At 44.3% G+C, this 18,136-nt stretch overlaps 1 protein-coding gene across 6 annotated transcripts in view; it reads left to right on the forward strand.

The window, feature by feature from the left end:
* The window catches only part of LOC147439831 (serine/threonine-protein kinase SRK2A-like), a 63,593-nt gene that overhangs the window by 24,994 nt on the left and 20,463 nt on the right, over positions 1 to 18,136 (forward strand). For all 6 annotated transcript variants that reach the window (XR_015184648.1, XM_086485575.1, XM_086485573.1 and 3 more), the window contains 4 exons: positions 14,723 to 14,824; positions 14,904 to 14,957; positions 15,037 to 15,129; positions 15,265 to 15,357. Coding sequence is in view for 5 of the 6 variants with exons in the window: in XM_086485575.1 (XP_086341701.1) it covers positions 14,723 to 14,824; positions 14,904 to 14,957; positions 15,037 to 15,129; positions 15,265 to 15,357 (342 nt within the window). In the remaining variant the exon portion in view is untranslated. The remainder of the gene's footprint in view (positions 1 to 14,722; positions 14,825 to 14,903; positions 14,958 to 15,036; positions 15,130 to 15,264; positions 15,358 to 18,136) is intronic.

Genomic DNA, 18,136 nt, shown 5'->3' on the forward strand with positions numbered 1-18,136 from the left:
TGATCTGACTTGGCATGAGGAATATTTCATTAGCCAATTCGGTGGGGATTAAAGGATGACGTAAAAGATCTTTTATTGACTATGCCAAAGGTTCACACACTAAGCGAGTTCATCTCTCAAGCAATAGAATGTGATAATCGACTATTTGAGAGGAGACAAGAGAGGCATCTTGTGGCACCATTGCGACCCCAAACAGAAGTGACACATAATGGCTACACACCTCAACAGGGCCATGAATCAAGCATTGAGACCATGCAAATTGATTTCAGCACGGTTTCAACCTCTCTCGGCCCAGGAGAAGCAAAGGCGACGCATTAATGGCTTTTGTATGTATTGCAGAGAGCAGGGGCACATAGTTCAACAGTGTCCAAGGGAGAGAAGGATGAAGGTTCATGGTGCAATGGTCTCAACCTGTTCGGAAAACATGGACCTCCAACCCCAATAGAGACTGACTGGTTGGACAAAAGACAAGCAAAAAAAGGTCTCTTTCTTCCCGCTAATTCCACTTCATGTTTTATGCTACTAGTCAAGATCCATATGCTGGGTAGGCACATGGATGAAGCATTACTAGATTCAGGCGCAACGGTGTGCTTCTTGGACAGAATTTGCAAAAGACCAAGGCATACCACTTGTGGAGAAGTCTAATCCAGCAACTGTAGAAGTCGTTGATGGTCGTCCCCTCGCTTCAGGGGATGTCAGGTATGAAACTCGCCCCGTAGAAGTAACATTGCAGGAACATGTTTCAAGAATAGCGTTCAATATTATACAAAGCCCAAGCAGTCCAATTGTTATTGGGCTACCGTGGCTTGAATTACATAATCCTGACATCGATTGGAGGGCTCGGAGAATCGAACCACGAAAATTCCGAAAGAAGAAGGGAAGGCATAATAGGCCTATATATCTTGGAGCCAAGGTCTTCATTCGTGCAACCAAAAAGTATCCAACTTTCTTGATATTTGCAACACCAACCAACATGTGGACAACAAAAATCATGGAGGCATTGCCACATCAATATCAAGATTACAATGATGTTTTTGAGAAGAAGAATGCAGACCTCTTACCGGAGCATCGACCCTACGATTGTGCTATAGAGCTTCAGGAGGGAACCCAACCCCCTTTTGGCCCAATATACAAGCTATCTCAAGATGAATTGGTAGAATTACGGAAAAATATTGATGAGAATCTTGCTAAGGGGTTCATACGGCATTCAAAGTCCCCAGCAGGAGCTCCAATACTCTTTGTAAAAAAGAAGGATGGAACTCTCCGGATGTGCGTGGATTATTGGGGCTTGAACAAGATCACCGTCAAGAATCGCTATCCCCTTCCCTTGATCCCAGAGCTTCTTGAGCGCCTTGGCAAGGCAAGAATATTTACAAAAATAGACCTAGTCAGAATCAAAGAAGGTGATGAATGGAAGACAGCCTTTCGGACAAGGTATGGCCACTTTGAATATACCGGCATGCCATTTGGTCTCACAAATGTCCCAACTGTTTTTCAACATTTAATGAACGACATCTTTGGGGAGTATTTGGATTATTTTGTGGTAATATATTTGGATGATATCTTGATATTTTCCGAGGATCAAGAAGAGCATGAGCACCATGTACGATTAGTGCTTGAAAAGCTTCGTGCATCAGGGTTATATGCAAAGTTGGAGAACTGCTCTTTCCATCAAATTAAGGTGGAATTTCTTTGTTATGTAATTTCTGACAAGGGAATCTCCATGGATCCAAAGAAGGTTCAAACCATCCTTGATCGGGAGACACCCACCTCGGTAAAAGATGTTCAATGTTTCCTCGGATTTGCAAATTTTTATCGTATCCCAAGGTGGTTACAACACTCACAAGGTTGACAGGCCATAATAAGTTTGTTTGGGACTTGGAGGCCGCGAAAGCATTTCAGACTCTCAAGCAAGCTTTCACGACCGCACCTATTCTAATTCATGCAGATCCTACAAAGCCTTTCATCCTAGAAACCAGACGCTTCAGATTTTGCCCTTGGCGCTATTCTATCCCAAGTAGGAGAGGATGGTCGACTACATCCAGTGGCTTTTCATTGCCGCAAGTTCTCAGCTACAGAAATCAATTATGAAATCTATGACACAGAGCTCTTAGCAATCATCGACTCCTTCGACACTTGGCATCACCTACTTGAAGGAGCTCCTCATAAGATCACTGTCTATACAGATCACAAGAATTTTGAATACTTCATGGCATCCCGCGTCTTGAATCGTCGCTAAGACAGGTGGAGTGGTATCCTATCAAGGTTTGATTTTCTTATCCTTATAGACCTGGCCGTCAACAAGGTAAGCCAGATGCCTTATCAAGAAGATCCTACCTTGCACCTAGAGAAGGCGACTCAGCATTTGATCAACAAGAGTCAGTGATTTTGAAACCTGAGCAGCTTAAGCTAAACGGCACCATGAGTCAAGCTCCTGAAGATTCTACTTTTCTTTCTAAGGTGAAGACGCAAATTGCCAAAGACCCACTTGCACAGAATATCATACAACAACTACAAGGACAAGAGGGTAATGAGGACTTTCAAGTACTATAAAGGTCTTCTCTATATTCCACCAGGACCAACACGCTTGGAGGTACTTCAGCAACGGCATGATCTTCCATCAGCAGGGCATTTTGGGGTTAATAAGACAATTGAGCTTCTCTCCCGTGAGTTTTGGTGGCCTCAAATGTGAAAGCTTGTCAAGAAGTATGTAGGCACTTGTGACACTTGCAATAGATCAAAGGTCCCTCGTCATCGTCCTCATAGGTTACTCCATCCCTTGCCCATTCCAAGCAAACCATGGTCATTCATCTCCATGGATTTCATTGTAGAGCTACCGCTGTCACAAGGATTTGACTCGATTTTAGTAGTCGTGGATTGGTTTACAAAAATGACACTTCGTTCCAACCACTAAAACCATCACCGGCGAAGGTACAACCAAGCTCTCTCTACAACATATCTATCGTTATCACGGATTACCGGATGACAGTTTCTGATCGAGGCCCACAATTCATCTCTAGCTTTTGGAAACGCTTATTCAAGTTACTCGGAGTACAAATCAACCTCTCCTCAGCGAATCACCCACAAAGTGATCGACAAACAGAGAGAGTAAATCAAGTTTTGGCACAGTATGTCCGTTGTACTATCAATTATCACGAGGATAATTGGGTCGAGCTCTTACCGCTAGCAGAATTCTCCTATAATAACAGGTTTCATGCCTCCACCCATTACACTCCATTCTTTGCTAATTATGGTCAACATCCCAAACAGGATATCCACAGACACCATCAAGTCAAGAATCCAGTTGCTATTCATCTTACACAACAATTATCTATAATTCACAAAGAACTTACAATTCAGACCAAAGAAGCGCAATCCAAGTATAAGGAAAGTGCTTATCTCCATCGCATGCAGCATCCAAAATACAAAGAAGGGGATAAAGTGTGGCTCCTCCTGTGTGATCTGCATTCATCTCGTCCCTTTCAAAAGGTTGATTATCGAAGGCTTGGCCCGTTTAAAATTTTCCGTCAAGTGAATCCAGTCACCTATCGACTCCGATTGCCCTCATCCATGAAATTCCATCCGGTCTTTCATGTTTCAGTCCTCTAGAACTTTGTCACACATCTAAGATCCCAAGAAGAGCCCTACAACCACCTCCTCCGGTTGAGAGTCAAGGACATAACGAATATGAGGTCGAGAAAGTCCTAGATTCTCGAGTTTCACGTGGCAGGTTACAATACTTGGTGCATTGGAAAGGCTATGATGTCAGTGAACGAACCTGGGAACCAACACACAATCTTCAGTATGCATCTCTCAAAGTCCAAGAGTTCCATCAACAGCATCCATGGAAGCCCCAATCAAGGAACACCACTGCTCCTCGTGGAACTCGTTGCTAGAGGAGGGTGCTATGAGCGCTTATAGAGGTAGAAGAGAACAAGAGGAGGTGCTCACAATGTACAAGAACTTGGACTTGATGATAAGCTTAATATTGATTATAAGACTTAATACTTTATTAAGAGAGCTAGATACAAGACTTGGATTATATGACTTGAGTACAAGACAAAGCTTGATTGCAAGGACAAGACTTGAACATAAGACAAGAACTAGAAGAGGCATTTCCTCATAGGAGCCTCACAACTGGTGTTGGCAAGACTCTTATGAGGAAATTTCTCTTCTAGTTCTTGTTTTATGTTCAAGTCTTGTCCTTGCAATCAAGCTTTGTCTTGTACTCAAGTCATATAATCCAAGTCTTGCATCTAGCTCTCTTAATAAAGTATTAAGCTTATCATCAAGTCCAAGTTCTTGTACATTGTGAGCGCCTCCTCTTGCTCTCTTCTAGCTCTATACGCGCTCATAACAGTTTGGCAAGACTAAGGGGCTTGTGGCCCAAGACCCCTATTTATACTAGTGCTTGAGGAGGTTAGGACTTTCTAGGTTCTTCTTGAGGAGGTTAGAATCTTCTAGAACCTTCTTGATCCTTCTAGTTCTTCTAGAAGCTTCTGGATCCTTCTTCAACTTTCTAGAGTTTTCTAGAAAATTCTAGATCTTTCCGGAATCTTCTCCAATCTTGTAGAAACTTCTTGATCCTTCTAGAACCTTCTAGATCCTCTTCAACTTTCTAGAGCTTTCCAGAAACTTATAGATTATTCCGGAACCTTCTCCATGCTTCTAGAAACTTCTAGAATCTCTTTGATACTTTTAGAACTTCTAGAATCTTCTAGATTCTTCTAGAGCCTTCTAGCGATGATGTAGGCGATGACATAGGCGATGATGCAGGCAGCGACTGACTCTCAAGCATCCATGAAATTACCCCCTCCTTTAGCGACGAGTTCCACGAGGAGCAGTGGTGTTCCTTGAGTTTGGCTTCCATGGATGTTGTTGATGGAACTCTTAGACTTTGAGAGATGCATGATTGTGTGCTAGTTTCCAGGTTCGTTCACTAACATCATAGCCTTTCCAATGCACCAAGTATTGTAACCTGCCATGCCAAACTCGAGAATCTAGGACTTTCTCGACCTCATATTCGTGATGTCCTTGAATCTCAACTCGGAGGAGGTGGTTGTAGGGCTTTTCCTGGGATCTTAGATGTGTGACAAGGTTCTAGGACTGAGACATGAAAGACCGGATGGATTTTCATGGATGAAGGCAATCGGAGTGGATAGGTGACTGGATTGACTTGACGGATAATTTAAACGGGCCAAGCCTTCGATAATCAAGCTTTTGACAAGGACGTGATGAACACAGATCACGTCGGAGGAGCCACACTTTATCCCTTCTTTGTATTTTGGATGCTGTATGCGATGGAGATCTGCACTTTCCTTATACTTCTTTGATATAAATTGTAAGCTCTTTGTGAATTGCAGATAATTGTTGTGTAAGATGAATAGTAGCTGGATTCTTGACTTGATAGTGTCTGTGGATATCCTTTTTGGGATGTTGACCATAATTAGCAAAGAATGGAGTGTGACGGGTGGAGGCATGAAAACTGTTATTATAGGAGAATTCTGCTAGCGGTAAGAGCTCGACCCAATTATCCTGGTGATAATTGATAGTACATCGGAGATATTGTTCCAAAACTTGATTTACTCTCTCTGTTTGTCCATCACTTTGTGGGTGATTGGCTGAGGAGAGGTTGATTTGTACTCCGAGTAGCTTGAATAAGCTTTTCCAAAAGCTAGAGATGAATTGTGGGCCTCGCTCAGAAACTATGTCATCCGGTAATCCGTGATAACGATAGATATGCTGTAGAAAGAGTTTGGTTGTACCTTCGCTGGTGATGGTTTTATTGGTTGGAATGAAGTGTGCCATTTTTGTAAACTGATCGACGACTACTAGGATGGAGTCAAATCCTTGTGACAAGGGTAGCTCTACAATGAAATCCATGGAGATGGATGACCATGGTTTGGTTGGAATGGGCAAGCGATGGAGTAACCCATGAGGACGATGACGAGGGGCCTTTGATCTATTGCAAGTGTCACAAGTGCCTACATACTCCTTGACAAGCTTCCACATTTGAGGCCACCAAAAGTCACGGGAGAGAAGTTCAATTGTCTTATTAACCCCAAAATGTCCTACTGATGGAAGATCATGCCATTGTTGAAGTACCTCCAAGCGTGTTGGTCCTGGTGGAATATAGAGAAAACCCTTATAGTAAATCAGTCCATCAATTTCTTGAAAGTCCTCATTAACCTCTTGTCCTTGTAGTTGTTGTCTAATATTCTGAGCAAGTGGGTCTTTGGCAATTTGCGTCTTCACCTTAGAAAGAAAAGTAGAAGCTTCAGAAGCTTGGCTCAGGGTGGCGTTTAGCTTAAGCTGCTCAAGTTTCAAAATCACTGACTCTTGTTGATCAAATGCTGCGTCGCCTTCTCTCGGTGCAAGGTAGGATCTTATTGATAAGGCATCTGGCTTAGCTTGTTGACGGCCAGGTCTATAAGAGATAAGAAAATCAAACCTTGATAGGATACCACGCCACCTCGCTTGGCGACGATTCAAGACACGGGATGTCATGAAGTATTCCAAATTATTGTGATCCGTATAGACAGTGATTTTATGAGGAGCTCCTTCAAGTAGGCGATGCCAAGTGTCGAAGGAGTCGATGATTGTTAAGAGCTGTTTGTCATGTATTTCATAATTGATTTCTGCAGCTGAGAACTTGCGGGAATGAAAAGCCACTGGATGTGCTCGAGCATCCTCTCCTACTTGGGATAGAATAACGCTAAGGGCAAAATCTGAAGCGTCCGTTTCTAGGATGAAAGGCTTTGTAGGATCTGCGTGAATTAGAATGGGTGCGGTCGTGAAAGCTTGCTTGAGAGTCTGAAATGCTTTTGCGGCCTCTGAGTCCCAGACAAACTTATTATGGCCTGTCAACCTTGTGAGTGCTGTAACCACCTTGGAATATCCCTGTATAAAGATACGATAAAAATTTGCAAATCCGAGGAAACATTGAACATATCTTACCGAGGTGGGTGGCTCCCAATCAAGGATGGTTTGAACCTTCTTTGGATCCAGTGAGATTCCCGTTTCAGAAATTACATAACCAAGAAATTCTACGTTAGATTGATGAAAAGAGCACTTCTCCAACTTTGCATATAACCCTGATGCACGAAGCTTTTCAAGCACTAATGGTACATGGTGCTCATGCTCTTCTTGATCCTTGGAAAATATAAAGATATCATCCAAATACATTACCACAAAATAATCCAAATACTTCCGAAAGATATCGTTCATTAAATGTTGAAAAACAGCTGGGGTATTTGTGAGACCAAATGGCATGACGGTATATTCAAAGTGGCCATACCTTGTCCGAAAGGCTGGCTTCCATTCATCACCTTCTTTGATTCTGGCTAGGTTGTAAGCACCACGAAGATCTATTTTTGTAAATATTCTTGCCTTGCCAAGGCGCTCAAGAAGCTCTGGGATGAAGGGAAGGGGATAGCGATTCTTGACGGTGATCTTGTTTAGGCCCCTATAATCCACGCACATCTGGAGAGTTGCGTCCTTCTTTTTTACAAAGAGTATTGGAGCTGCTGTTGGGGACTTTGAATGCCGTATGAACCCCTTAGCAAGATTCTCATCAATATTTTTCCGTAATTCTACCAATTCATCTTGAGATAGCTTGTATATTGGGCCAAAAGGGGGTTCAATGCTCCGGTAAGAGGTCTGCATTCTTCTTCTCAAAACATCATTGTAATCTTGATATTGATGTGGAAATACCTCCATGATTTTTGTTGTCGACGTGTCGGTTGGTATTGAAAATATTAGGGAAATTGGATAGTTTTTGGCTGCATGCATGAAGACCTTGGCTCCAAGATATATAGGTCTTTTATGCCTTCCCTTTTTCTTTTGGAATTTTTGTGGTTCAATTCTTCGAGCCCTCCAATTGATGTCAGGATTATGTAATTCAAGCCACGGTAGCCCAATAACACTTGGATTGCTTGGGCTTTGTATAATATTGAACGCTATTCTTGAAACATGCTCCTGCAATGTTACTTCTATGGGGCAAGTTTCATACCTGACATCCCCTGAAGCGAGGGGACGACCATCAATGACTTCTACAGTTGCTGGATTGGACTTCTCCACAAGTGGTATGCCTTATTCTTTTGCAAATTCTTTGTCCATGAAGCACGCCGTTGCGCCTGAATCTAGTAATGCTTCACAATCCATGTGCCTACGCGGCATATGGATCTTGACTGGTAGCATAAAACTTGAAGTGGAATCAGCGGGAAGAAAGAGACCTTTTTTTGCTTGTCTTTTGTCCAACCGATCGGTCTCTATTAGGGTTGGACGTCCATGTTTTCCGAACACGTTGAGGCCATTGTACCATGAACGTTCATCCTTCTCTTCCTTGGACACTGTTGAACTATGTGTCCCTGCTCTCCACAATACATACATAAGCCATTAATACGTCGCCTTTGTTTCTCTTGGCTGAGAGAGGTTGAACCGTGCTAAATCAATTTGCATGGGCTCAATGCTTGATTCATGGCCCTGTTGAGGTGGGTAGCCATTATGTGTCACTTCTGTTTGGGGTCGCAATGGTGCCCCAAGACGCCTCTCTTGTCTCCTCTCAAATAGTCGATTATCACATTCTATTACTTGAGAGATGAACTCGCTTAGTGCGTGAACCTTTGACATAGTCAATAAAAGATCTTTTACATCATCCTTTAATCCCCAATGAAATTGGCTAATGAAATATTCCTCATGCCAAGTCAGATCACAAGTGAGCTGTTGAAATTCGGCTGCATAGACGGATGCAGGTCTTGATCCTTGGCGAAGATTTCTAAGTTTGGTTTCAGAAACCCTTGCTCTATTAGTATCCCCAAAGGTTGCAGAGAACTCCCGCACAAAAGCTTCAAAGTCATGAAGAAGAGGAGATTCTTTTTCAAGTAAGGGAGCAAACCAGGAGAGAGCCGTACCTGAGAGGAGGGTCCCAATAAGGCCTACTTGAGAGGCATCATCTGCATATCGCCCTCGTTGCATTCGAATGAAGAGACGCACTTGTTGGAGAAAACCTCTAAACTTTGATCTAGTCCCATCAAATTTTTCAGGCATGCTGACCTTCGGCTCCTTCTTATGTTGCTGTGAATAGCTAGATCTTGTAGCTTGTGCTTGATGTGTGCTTGTCTCTTGAAGCTCTTGAATTTGACGTTGAATATTTTGCAATGCCGGTCCCAAGATTAGGGGTTGCCCTGCTTGAAGTTGAGCATTACTCTTGCGAAGTTCTTGTAACTGAGCTTGGATGTTTTGCAATGCGTTGATGACACCTTCCATCGTCATATCCATGATGGTTTGAGAAGATTAAGAGATCATCATGGAGCCGACGATGGAAGGTGTCATCAATGCATTGCAAAGCATCCAAGCTCAGTTACAAGAACTTCGCGAGAGTAACGCTCAACTTCAAGCAGGTCAACTCCTAATCTTGGGACCGGCGTTGCAAAATCTTCAACGTCAAATTCAAGAGCTTCAAGAGACAAGCACACATCAAGCACAAGCTGCAAGATCTAGCTATTCTTAACAACATAAGAAGGAGCCGAAGGTCAGCATGCCTGAAAAATTTGATGGGACTAGATCAAAGTTTAGAGGTTTTCTCCAACAAGTGCGTCTCTTCATTCAAATGCAACGAGAGCGTTATCCAGATGATGCCTCTCAAGTAGACCTTATTGGGACCCTCCTCTCAGGTACGGCTCTCTCCTGGTTTGCTCCCTTACTTGAAAAAGAATCTCCTCTTTTGAAGCTTTTGTGCGGGAGTTCTCTGCAACCTTTGGGGATACTGATAGAGCAAGGGTTGCTGAAACCAAACTTAGAAATGTCCGCCAAGGATCAAGACCTGTATTCGTCTATGCATCCGAATTTCAATAGCTCACTTGCGATCTGACTTGGCATGAGGAATATTTCATTAGCCAATTTCGGTGGGGATTAAAGGATGACGTAAAAGATCTTTTATTGACTATATCAAAGGTTCACACAGTAAGCGAGTTCATCTCTCAAGCAATAGAATGTGATAATCGACTATTTGAGAGGAGACAAGAGAGGCGTCTTGGGGCACCATTGCGACCCCAAAGAGAAGTGACACATAATAGCTACCCACCTCAACAGGGCCATGAATCAAGCATTGAGCCCATGCAAATTGATTCAGCACGGTTTCAACCTCTCTGAAGCAAAGGCGACGTATTAATGGTCATTGATGGTCATCCCCTCGCTTCAGGGGATGTTAGGTATGAAACTCGCCCCATAGGTAACATTGCAGGAGCATGTTTCAAGAATAGCGTTCAACATTATACAAAACCCAAGTAGTCCAATTGTTATTGGGCTACCGTGGCTTGAATTACATAATCCTGACATCGATTGGAGGGCTCGGAGAATTGAACTACGAAAAGTCCGAAAGAAGAAGGGAAGGCATAATAGGCCTATATATCTTGGAGCCAAGGTCTTCATGAGTGCAGCCAAAAAGTATCCAACTTTCCTGATATTTGCAACACCAACCGACACGTCGACAACAAAAATCATGGAGGTATTGCCACGTCAATATCAAGATTAGAATGATGTTTTTGAGAAGAAGAATGCAGACCTCTTACCGGAGCATCGACCCTATGATTGTGCTATAGAGCTTCAGGAGGGAACCCAACCCCCTTTTGGCCCAATATACAAGCTATCTCAAGATGAATTGGTAGAATTACGGAAAAATATTGATGAGAATCTTGCTAAGGGGTTCATACGGCATTCAAAGTCCCCAGCAGGAGCTCCAATACTCTTTAAAAAAGAAGGACAGAACTCTCCGGATGTGCGTGGATTATAGGGGCCTAAACAAGATCACCATCAAGAATCGCTATCCCCTTCCCTTGATCCTAGAGCTTCTTGAACGCCTTGGCAAGGCAAGAATATGTACAAAAATAGATCTTCGTGGTGCTTACAACGTAGTCAGAATCAAAGAAGGTGATGAATGGAAGACAACCTTTCGGACAAGGTATGGCCACTTTGAATATACCGTCATTCCATTTGGTCTCACAAATGCCACAGCTGTTTTTCAACATTTAATGAACGATATCTTTGGGGAGTATTTGGATTATTTTGTGGTAATGTATTTGGATGATATCTTGATATTTTCCAAGGATCAAGAAGAGTACGAGCACCATGTACGATTAGTGCTTGAAAATCTTCGTGCATCAGGGTTATATGCAAAGTTGGAGAAGTGCTTTTTTCATCAATCTAAGGTGGAATTTCTTGTTTATGTAATTTCTGAAAAGGGAATCTCCATGGATCCAAAGAAGGTTCAAACCATCCTTGATTGGGAGACACCCACATCGGTAAGAGATGTTCAATGTTTCCTGGATTTGCAAATTTTTATCGTATCTTTATACAGGGATATTCCAAGGTGGTTACAACACTCACAAGGTTGACAGGCCATAATAAGTTTGTCTACGACTCCAAGGCTGCAGAAGCATTTCAGACTCTCAAGCAAGCTTTCACGACCGCACCCATTCTAATTCACGCAGATCCTACAAAGCCTTTCATCCTAGAAACAGACGCTTCAGATTTTGCCCTTGGCGCTATTCTATCCCCAGTAGGAAAGGATGATCGAGCACATCCAATGGCTTTTCATTCCCGCAAGTTCTCAGCTGCAGAAATCAATATTGAAATCCATGACAAAGAGCTCTTAGCAATCATCGGCTTCTTCGACACTTGGCGTCACCTACTTGAAGGAGCTCCTCATAAGATCACTATCTATACGGATCACAATAATTTGGAATACTTCATGACATCCCGCGTCTTGAATGGTCGCCAAGCCAGGTGGAGTGGTATCCTATCAAGGTTTGATTTTCTTATCTCTAATAGACCTGGCCGTCAACAAGCTAAGCCAGATGCCTTATCAAGAAGATCCTACCTTGCACCTAGAGAATGCGACGGAGCATTTGATCAACAAGAGTCAGTGATTTTGAAACTTAAGCAGCTTAAGCTAAACGCCACCTTGAGCCAAGCTCCTGAAGATTCTACTTTTCTTTTTAAGGTGAAGACGCAAATTTCCAAAGACCCACTTGCTCAGAATATTAGACAACAACTACAAGGACAAGAGGTTAACGAGGACTTTCAAGAAATTGATGGACTAACGGCATGATCTTCCATCAGCAGGGCATTTTGGGGTTAATAAGACAATTGAACTTCTCTCCCGTGACTTTTGGTGGCCTCAAATGTGGAAGCTTGTCAAGGAGTATATAGGCACTTGTGACACTTGCAATAGATCAAAGGCCTCTCGTCATCGTCCTCAAGGGTTACTCCATCCCTTGCCCATTCCAACCAAACCATGGTTATCCATCTCCATGGATTTCATTGTAGAGCTACCCTTGCCACAAGGATTTGACTCCATCCTAGTAGTCGTGAATCGGTTTACAAAAATGGCACACTTCATTCCAACCACTAAAACCAGCACCAGCGAAGGTACGGCCAAACTCTTTCTACAACATATCTATCGTTATCACGGATTACTGGATGACATAGTTTCTGATCAAGGACCACAATTCATCTCTAGCCTTTGGAAAAGCTTATTTAAGCTACTCGGAGTACAAATCAACCTCTCCTCAGCCAATCACCCACAAAGTGATAGACAAACAGAGAGAGTAAATCAAGTTTTGGAACATTATCTCCGCTGTACTATCAATTATCACCAGGATAATTGGGTCGAGCTTCTACCGCTAGCAGAATTCTCCTATAATAACAGTTTTCATGCCTCCACCCGTCACACTCCATTCTTTGCTAATTATGGTCAACATCCCAAACAGGATATCCACAGACACTATCAAGTCAAGAATCCAGCTACTATTCATCTTACACAACAATTACCTGCAATTCACAAAGAGCTTACAATTCATATCAAAGAAGCTCAATCCAAGTATAAGGAAGTGCAGATCTCCATCGCATGCAGCATCCAAAATACAAAGAAGGGGATAAAATGTAGCTCCTCTGACGTGATGTGCGTTCATCTCGTCCCTGTCAAAAGCTTGATTATCGAAGGCTTGGCCTGTTTAAAATTATCTGTCAAGTCAATCCAGTCACCTATCGACTCCGATTGCCCTCATCCATGAAAATCCATCCGGTCTTTCATGTCTCAATCCTAGAACTTTTTCACACATCTAAGATCCCAGGAAGAGCCCTATAACCACCTCTTCTGGTTGAGATTCAAGTACATGACGAATATGAGGTCGAGAAAGTCCTAGATTCTCGAGTTTCGCGTGGCAGGTTATAGTAGTTGGTGCATTGGAAAGGCTATGATGTTAGTGAACGAACCTCGGAACCAGCATACAATCTACAGTATGCATCTCTCAAAGTCCAAGAGTTCCATCAACAACATCCATGGAAGCCCAACTCAAGGAACACCATTGCTCCTCGTGGAACTCGTCGCTAGAGGAGGGGGTAATGTTATGGATGCTTGAGAGTCAGTCGCTGCCTGCATCATCGCCTATGTCATCGTCTACATCATCGCTAGAAGGCTCTAGAAGAATCTAGAAGGATCTAGAAGATTCTAGAAGTTCTAAAAGTATGAAGGAGATTCTAGAAGCATGGAGAAGATTCGGGAAGAATCTAGAAGTTTCTGGAAAGCTCTAGAAAGTTGAAGAAGAATCTAGAAGGTTCTAGAAGGATCAAGAAGTTTCTAGAGGCTTGGAGAAGATTCTGGAAAGATCTAGAAGTTTCTGGAAAACTCTAGAAAGTTGAAAAAGGATCCAGAAGCTTTTAGAAGAACTAGAAGGATCAAGAAGGTTCTAGAAGATTCTAACCTCCTCAAGAAGAACCTAGAAAGTCCTAACCTCCTCAAGCACTAGTATAAATAGGGGTCTTGGGCCACAAGCCCCTTAGTCTTGCCAAATTGTTATGAGCGCGTATAGAGCTAGAAGAGAGCAAGAGGAGGCGCTCACAATGTACAAGAACTTGGACTTGATGATAAGCTTAATATTGATTATAAACTTAATACTTTATTAAGAGAGCTAGATACAAGACTTGGATTATATAACTCGAGTACAAGACAAAGCTTGATTGCAAGGACAAGACTTGAACATAAGACAAGAACTAGAAGAGGGATTCTAGTTCTTCTAGAAGCTTCTGGATCCCCCCAGAGATAGAATCAAGACTATTCTCGCACGACATGGGAGACGCCCGGTATGACTATTTACAGAGGCGGTTACGAAGCTCTTCAGCAACTGATGCAATACTTTCTTGGACAACGTCCAATGCCGGGCATTCTCAGGCAAGGATAATGATGATAATGATTTTCAGTCTGATGATTTTAGTATTCAAGTCTTAGTCTTTCACTTTACTTCATTTTATTTTTGTACCCAGACATTGGATTAGATCCACAAGGATTGTATCAGTTTGGTCTTTGAGGTCATTTTGTCCTTTTGAAAACGTTTAATATAACATTTCATTTCATTTCTCTCTCTCTCTCTCTCTCTCTCTCACACACACACACACACACACACACACTTTTTTTTTTGTAAATCACACACACACACACACACACACACACACACTCACTTGTTTTTGTAAATCGATTCGATTAATTTACTAGTGGGAAACCTCGAAGCGAGGAAAACCCACCGAAATGGTAATATACAAGGGGAACACACACACACACACACACACACACACACACACACACACACAGACGCACAAGCACATGTTCATGTTGATACTGTAGCAAGGACTTGCAGTGACTTTACGTCCTAGTTTGGACATGCAGGTATGTCTCACACCAACACACTTAGCAATTTTGATGGAGTATGCAGCAGGTGGCGAATTATTTGATCGCATTTGCAATGCAGGACGTTTTAGTGAAGATGAGGTTTGTGAAAAGACATCTATAGGTTTGAAGTACAAGCAAACTTTTTCTGAGGATTTATAAATCACATGTTTATGGTCAGGCAAGGTTTTACTTCAAACAGCTTATTTCAGGTGTAAGCTACTGCCACGATATGGTAAAAGTTAACCTGTGACAATGTGTATCCTCAAAGTATTACTTTTCTGCTGGCCTAATCAGTGGCTACCACGTTGTAGCAAATTTGTCACCGCGATTTGAAGCTTGAGAATACACTACTTGATGGAAGTCCTTCCCCTCGTCTCAAAATTTGTGACTTTGGCTACTCCAAGGTATTTTTCTTCCCAAGCAGAATGTAGCCCCTCTATTTATTGTTTTGTATTTACTGGCAGCATAAAGCTTATGCCAGCAAATACTATTTACAGGCATGAATCTGATGTCTATACGGCACGATTTTTTTCTTTCAGTCACTGTTGTTGCACTCTCAGCCCAAATCTACAGTGGGAACACCTGCATACATTGCTCCAGAAGTTTTATCACGGAAGGAATATGATGGCAAGGTAAAAATGAACGTTGTGATTGAATTCTGAGTTTACTTGTAGCTTGATTGTCATTATTTCCAACCGTACACCTTTTTATGTTAAGGTCTTTTTTACTGTGAGAAAGTGATTGTGAAAAAGTGAAGTGTAAGCTATTAAAAGAATCATCAAGATAACAATACTGTACAAGGTAGAAACCTCTGTGGGCTGAGGGGTTGGTTCTGTCAGGAGTGCTTTCAGAGCAGCACAAATAAAGACACAATCAGAATCTGCAATTGAGAGGCCAGAATGATGGCTTAAGATTTCAATGTCCGGGTTTGTGGTCAAGAAAGGCTGAATTACTTCACTAGTTGCACAAAAGGATGAGCTCAGTTTTATGGGCCTTGGTCAATTTTTGGGATGATGTTGGACAGTGTCCTCGATTACATGCTTGTTTCCTAGACTGTTCTTGTGCATATATGAAGGGCTAATTTTTTCCTCAAACATTTTCTCGGCCTCCTTTCAAGATGAGTTTGAAAGAGGAGAATGAAAATTTTTTAATTTTTTTAATAGAAAAATTGGGTTGACTCCACAGGAAAAGCTCACTGCTGCTCGTCATCCCCCCCCCCCCCCCCCCTGCTGCGCGCCCAGCACGCCGCTGCCCCTATTGCCAGCCGCGCCCGCCCTTAGCCCATCCTCTCATCGCGCTGCCCTCACTGCCCACTGTCCACGCGCTGTCCTCTGTCGATTCCAGCTCGCCACGCGCTGCCTGCTGACCCCCCATTCGCTCGCTGCCATCTTGCCCCCCCCCCCCCCCCCCCCCCCCTCCCTCGTTTCATTCACTGCCATCCTCCCCCTGAAGGCTTCTTGCGACCTGCTCCGACAGTTCTGGATTCTTGACATTGCTTGTCGGGGTTTTTGTAGAGGAACATCTTCTTTCACTCCTTTCCGCCACAACAACAGACACAGATGGAGGCTCAAGCTCCGCCACAGAGGGACTCTGATAAAGCCCCCTTGCCCGACCCCGCTGAGCCCACCATTCGACTTGCTCTCACACCGACAAAGCAAGCGAGCCTAGCCGCAGAGGTAAGATTCTCCGCACCATACCCAACAGAGGAGAGATGCGTGATCTTCTCCAAGCCCGCCTTCTCGTAGAGGTGGGCAAGATCTTGGATGTTCAGTTCCTCGGACGCGGCTACTATCAGATAGAGTTTGAGACTTCCGAAATGGCATCCAAGGTCATCGCGATGAGCCCCTTGGCCATCCGAGCAGTTCGAGCCCACTTTCAACAGTGGAGACATGGTTTTGATCCAGCTACAGATGTGCTGGTAGAGGAGGCAGACCTTATCTCCGTCTGCTTTCCTGGTTTGAGGAGGGATTACCTGCCACTTTTGTCTAGGATAGGCTCAGAGATTGGGACTGTCCTGGAGACACCTCGCACGGCAACCTGTGTAGCTGCCAAGACGACCGGCATCCCTTCAGTACGTGTTCTGGTTCGGGACACCCACACTCTCCCGAAGGTCATCCTACTGCCTTGGGTGAGCGGTGGTTGGTTCCGACAAAGCGTGGAGTATTCGGGCCTCCCGAATCAGTGTTTCATTTGTCGACATATGGGCCATCTTGCGAAGGCCTCTCCATGGAGGAGACCCCGACCTACACCACAGGCCCAGTCCCAGCCTTCAAGGGCTGGCCAGTAGCAGCAGACAGAGTCACAGAGTACGTAGGTAGAGCCACCCTCCGAGCCCGGGGCTCCAGCGGAGGAGGGTTGGCAGTAGGTTCGTGGTCCACGTCGGCAAGGGCCACCGCGCCAGCTTGGCACTCAGAGTGGTCCCTAGGCTCCTGCCCAGCAGTAGTGGGTTCCCACAAGGAACCGATTCGACCCTCTTCAGCAGGACGAGGTCCCTGCTCCAGCCTCCCCCTCGACAGCCCCTCCTCCCCCTGAGTTCCCCTCTTCCGTCCCTCCCCCTCCACCTATCCATCTCGCCCTCCTCCCTCTGCCACTCCCCCACGCCCCCCCCCCCTCTCCCCCTTCTCCCTCGAGCCCCCCTACTCCCACATCTCCTCCCGCTCCATCCTTCTAGCCGTCCCAGGGGGCAGGACCCTCCTCGGCTGCTAGGAGATCTCTTGGCAGCCATGAGTTGCTTGGCGAGAGAGGGACAGCTTTTCTTGCGACCCCCTCTTCTGGTACAGACTTCCCCCTTTGCAACAGTTCCTCGTGGTCTGACGAGCTTCGACATTCGACGTCGTTGGGATTTGTTTGCCTACGACTTTACACGGTTTCTCGGCGACCCCTCACCAGACCTTGAGACAGCTTGCTTCAGAGTTCATGTATTGTTCCTTGCAGCTAGGAGGATAGAGGCCTTGGACTCAGCGGTTGGCTTCTCTTTTCGCCTATGCGGCAGGGACCAGTCTGAGTGGACTCTAGACTCAGTGTTATAGTGGCTGCAGGCACAGTCCCTAGATTTCTCTCATCACATGGGAGACCTAGGGGTTACAGACGATTCAGACTCTGTGGCCGTTGGCCAAGTTTTCTATGACACCTCCAGCCTCAGCAGGATACAGATACATGGTGGTTCACTTCTTTGCTGATACGCAGAGCCCGCCATGTTATGTACACATACATGAGGAGGTTGCTTTGCGCACGGCTCATTCTACTTGGGCTTGGGCTAGACTCTCCTTGCAGTCACGCCTATCTCGGGGACGCTCGGATGCGGATTACTCCCCATCCAAGCCTGCCTCAAAGATAGCACACTTAGCTGCTGCTGCAGCATCAGTTCTCTCTCTCTCTCTCCCCATGAGGATCATCTCATGGAACGTGCAG

Source organism: Adiantum capillus-veneris, chromosome 16 (genome assembly GCF_014529385.1).
Source record: "Adiantum capillus-veneris isolate H3 chromosome 16, ASM1452938v2, whole genome shotgun sequence".
NCBI lineage: Eukaryota > Viridiplantae > Streptophyta > Polypodiopsida > Polypodiales > Pteridaceae > Adiantum > Adiantum capillus-veneris.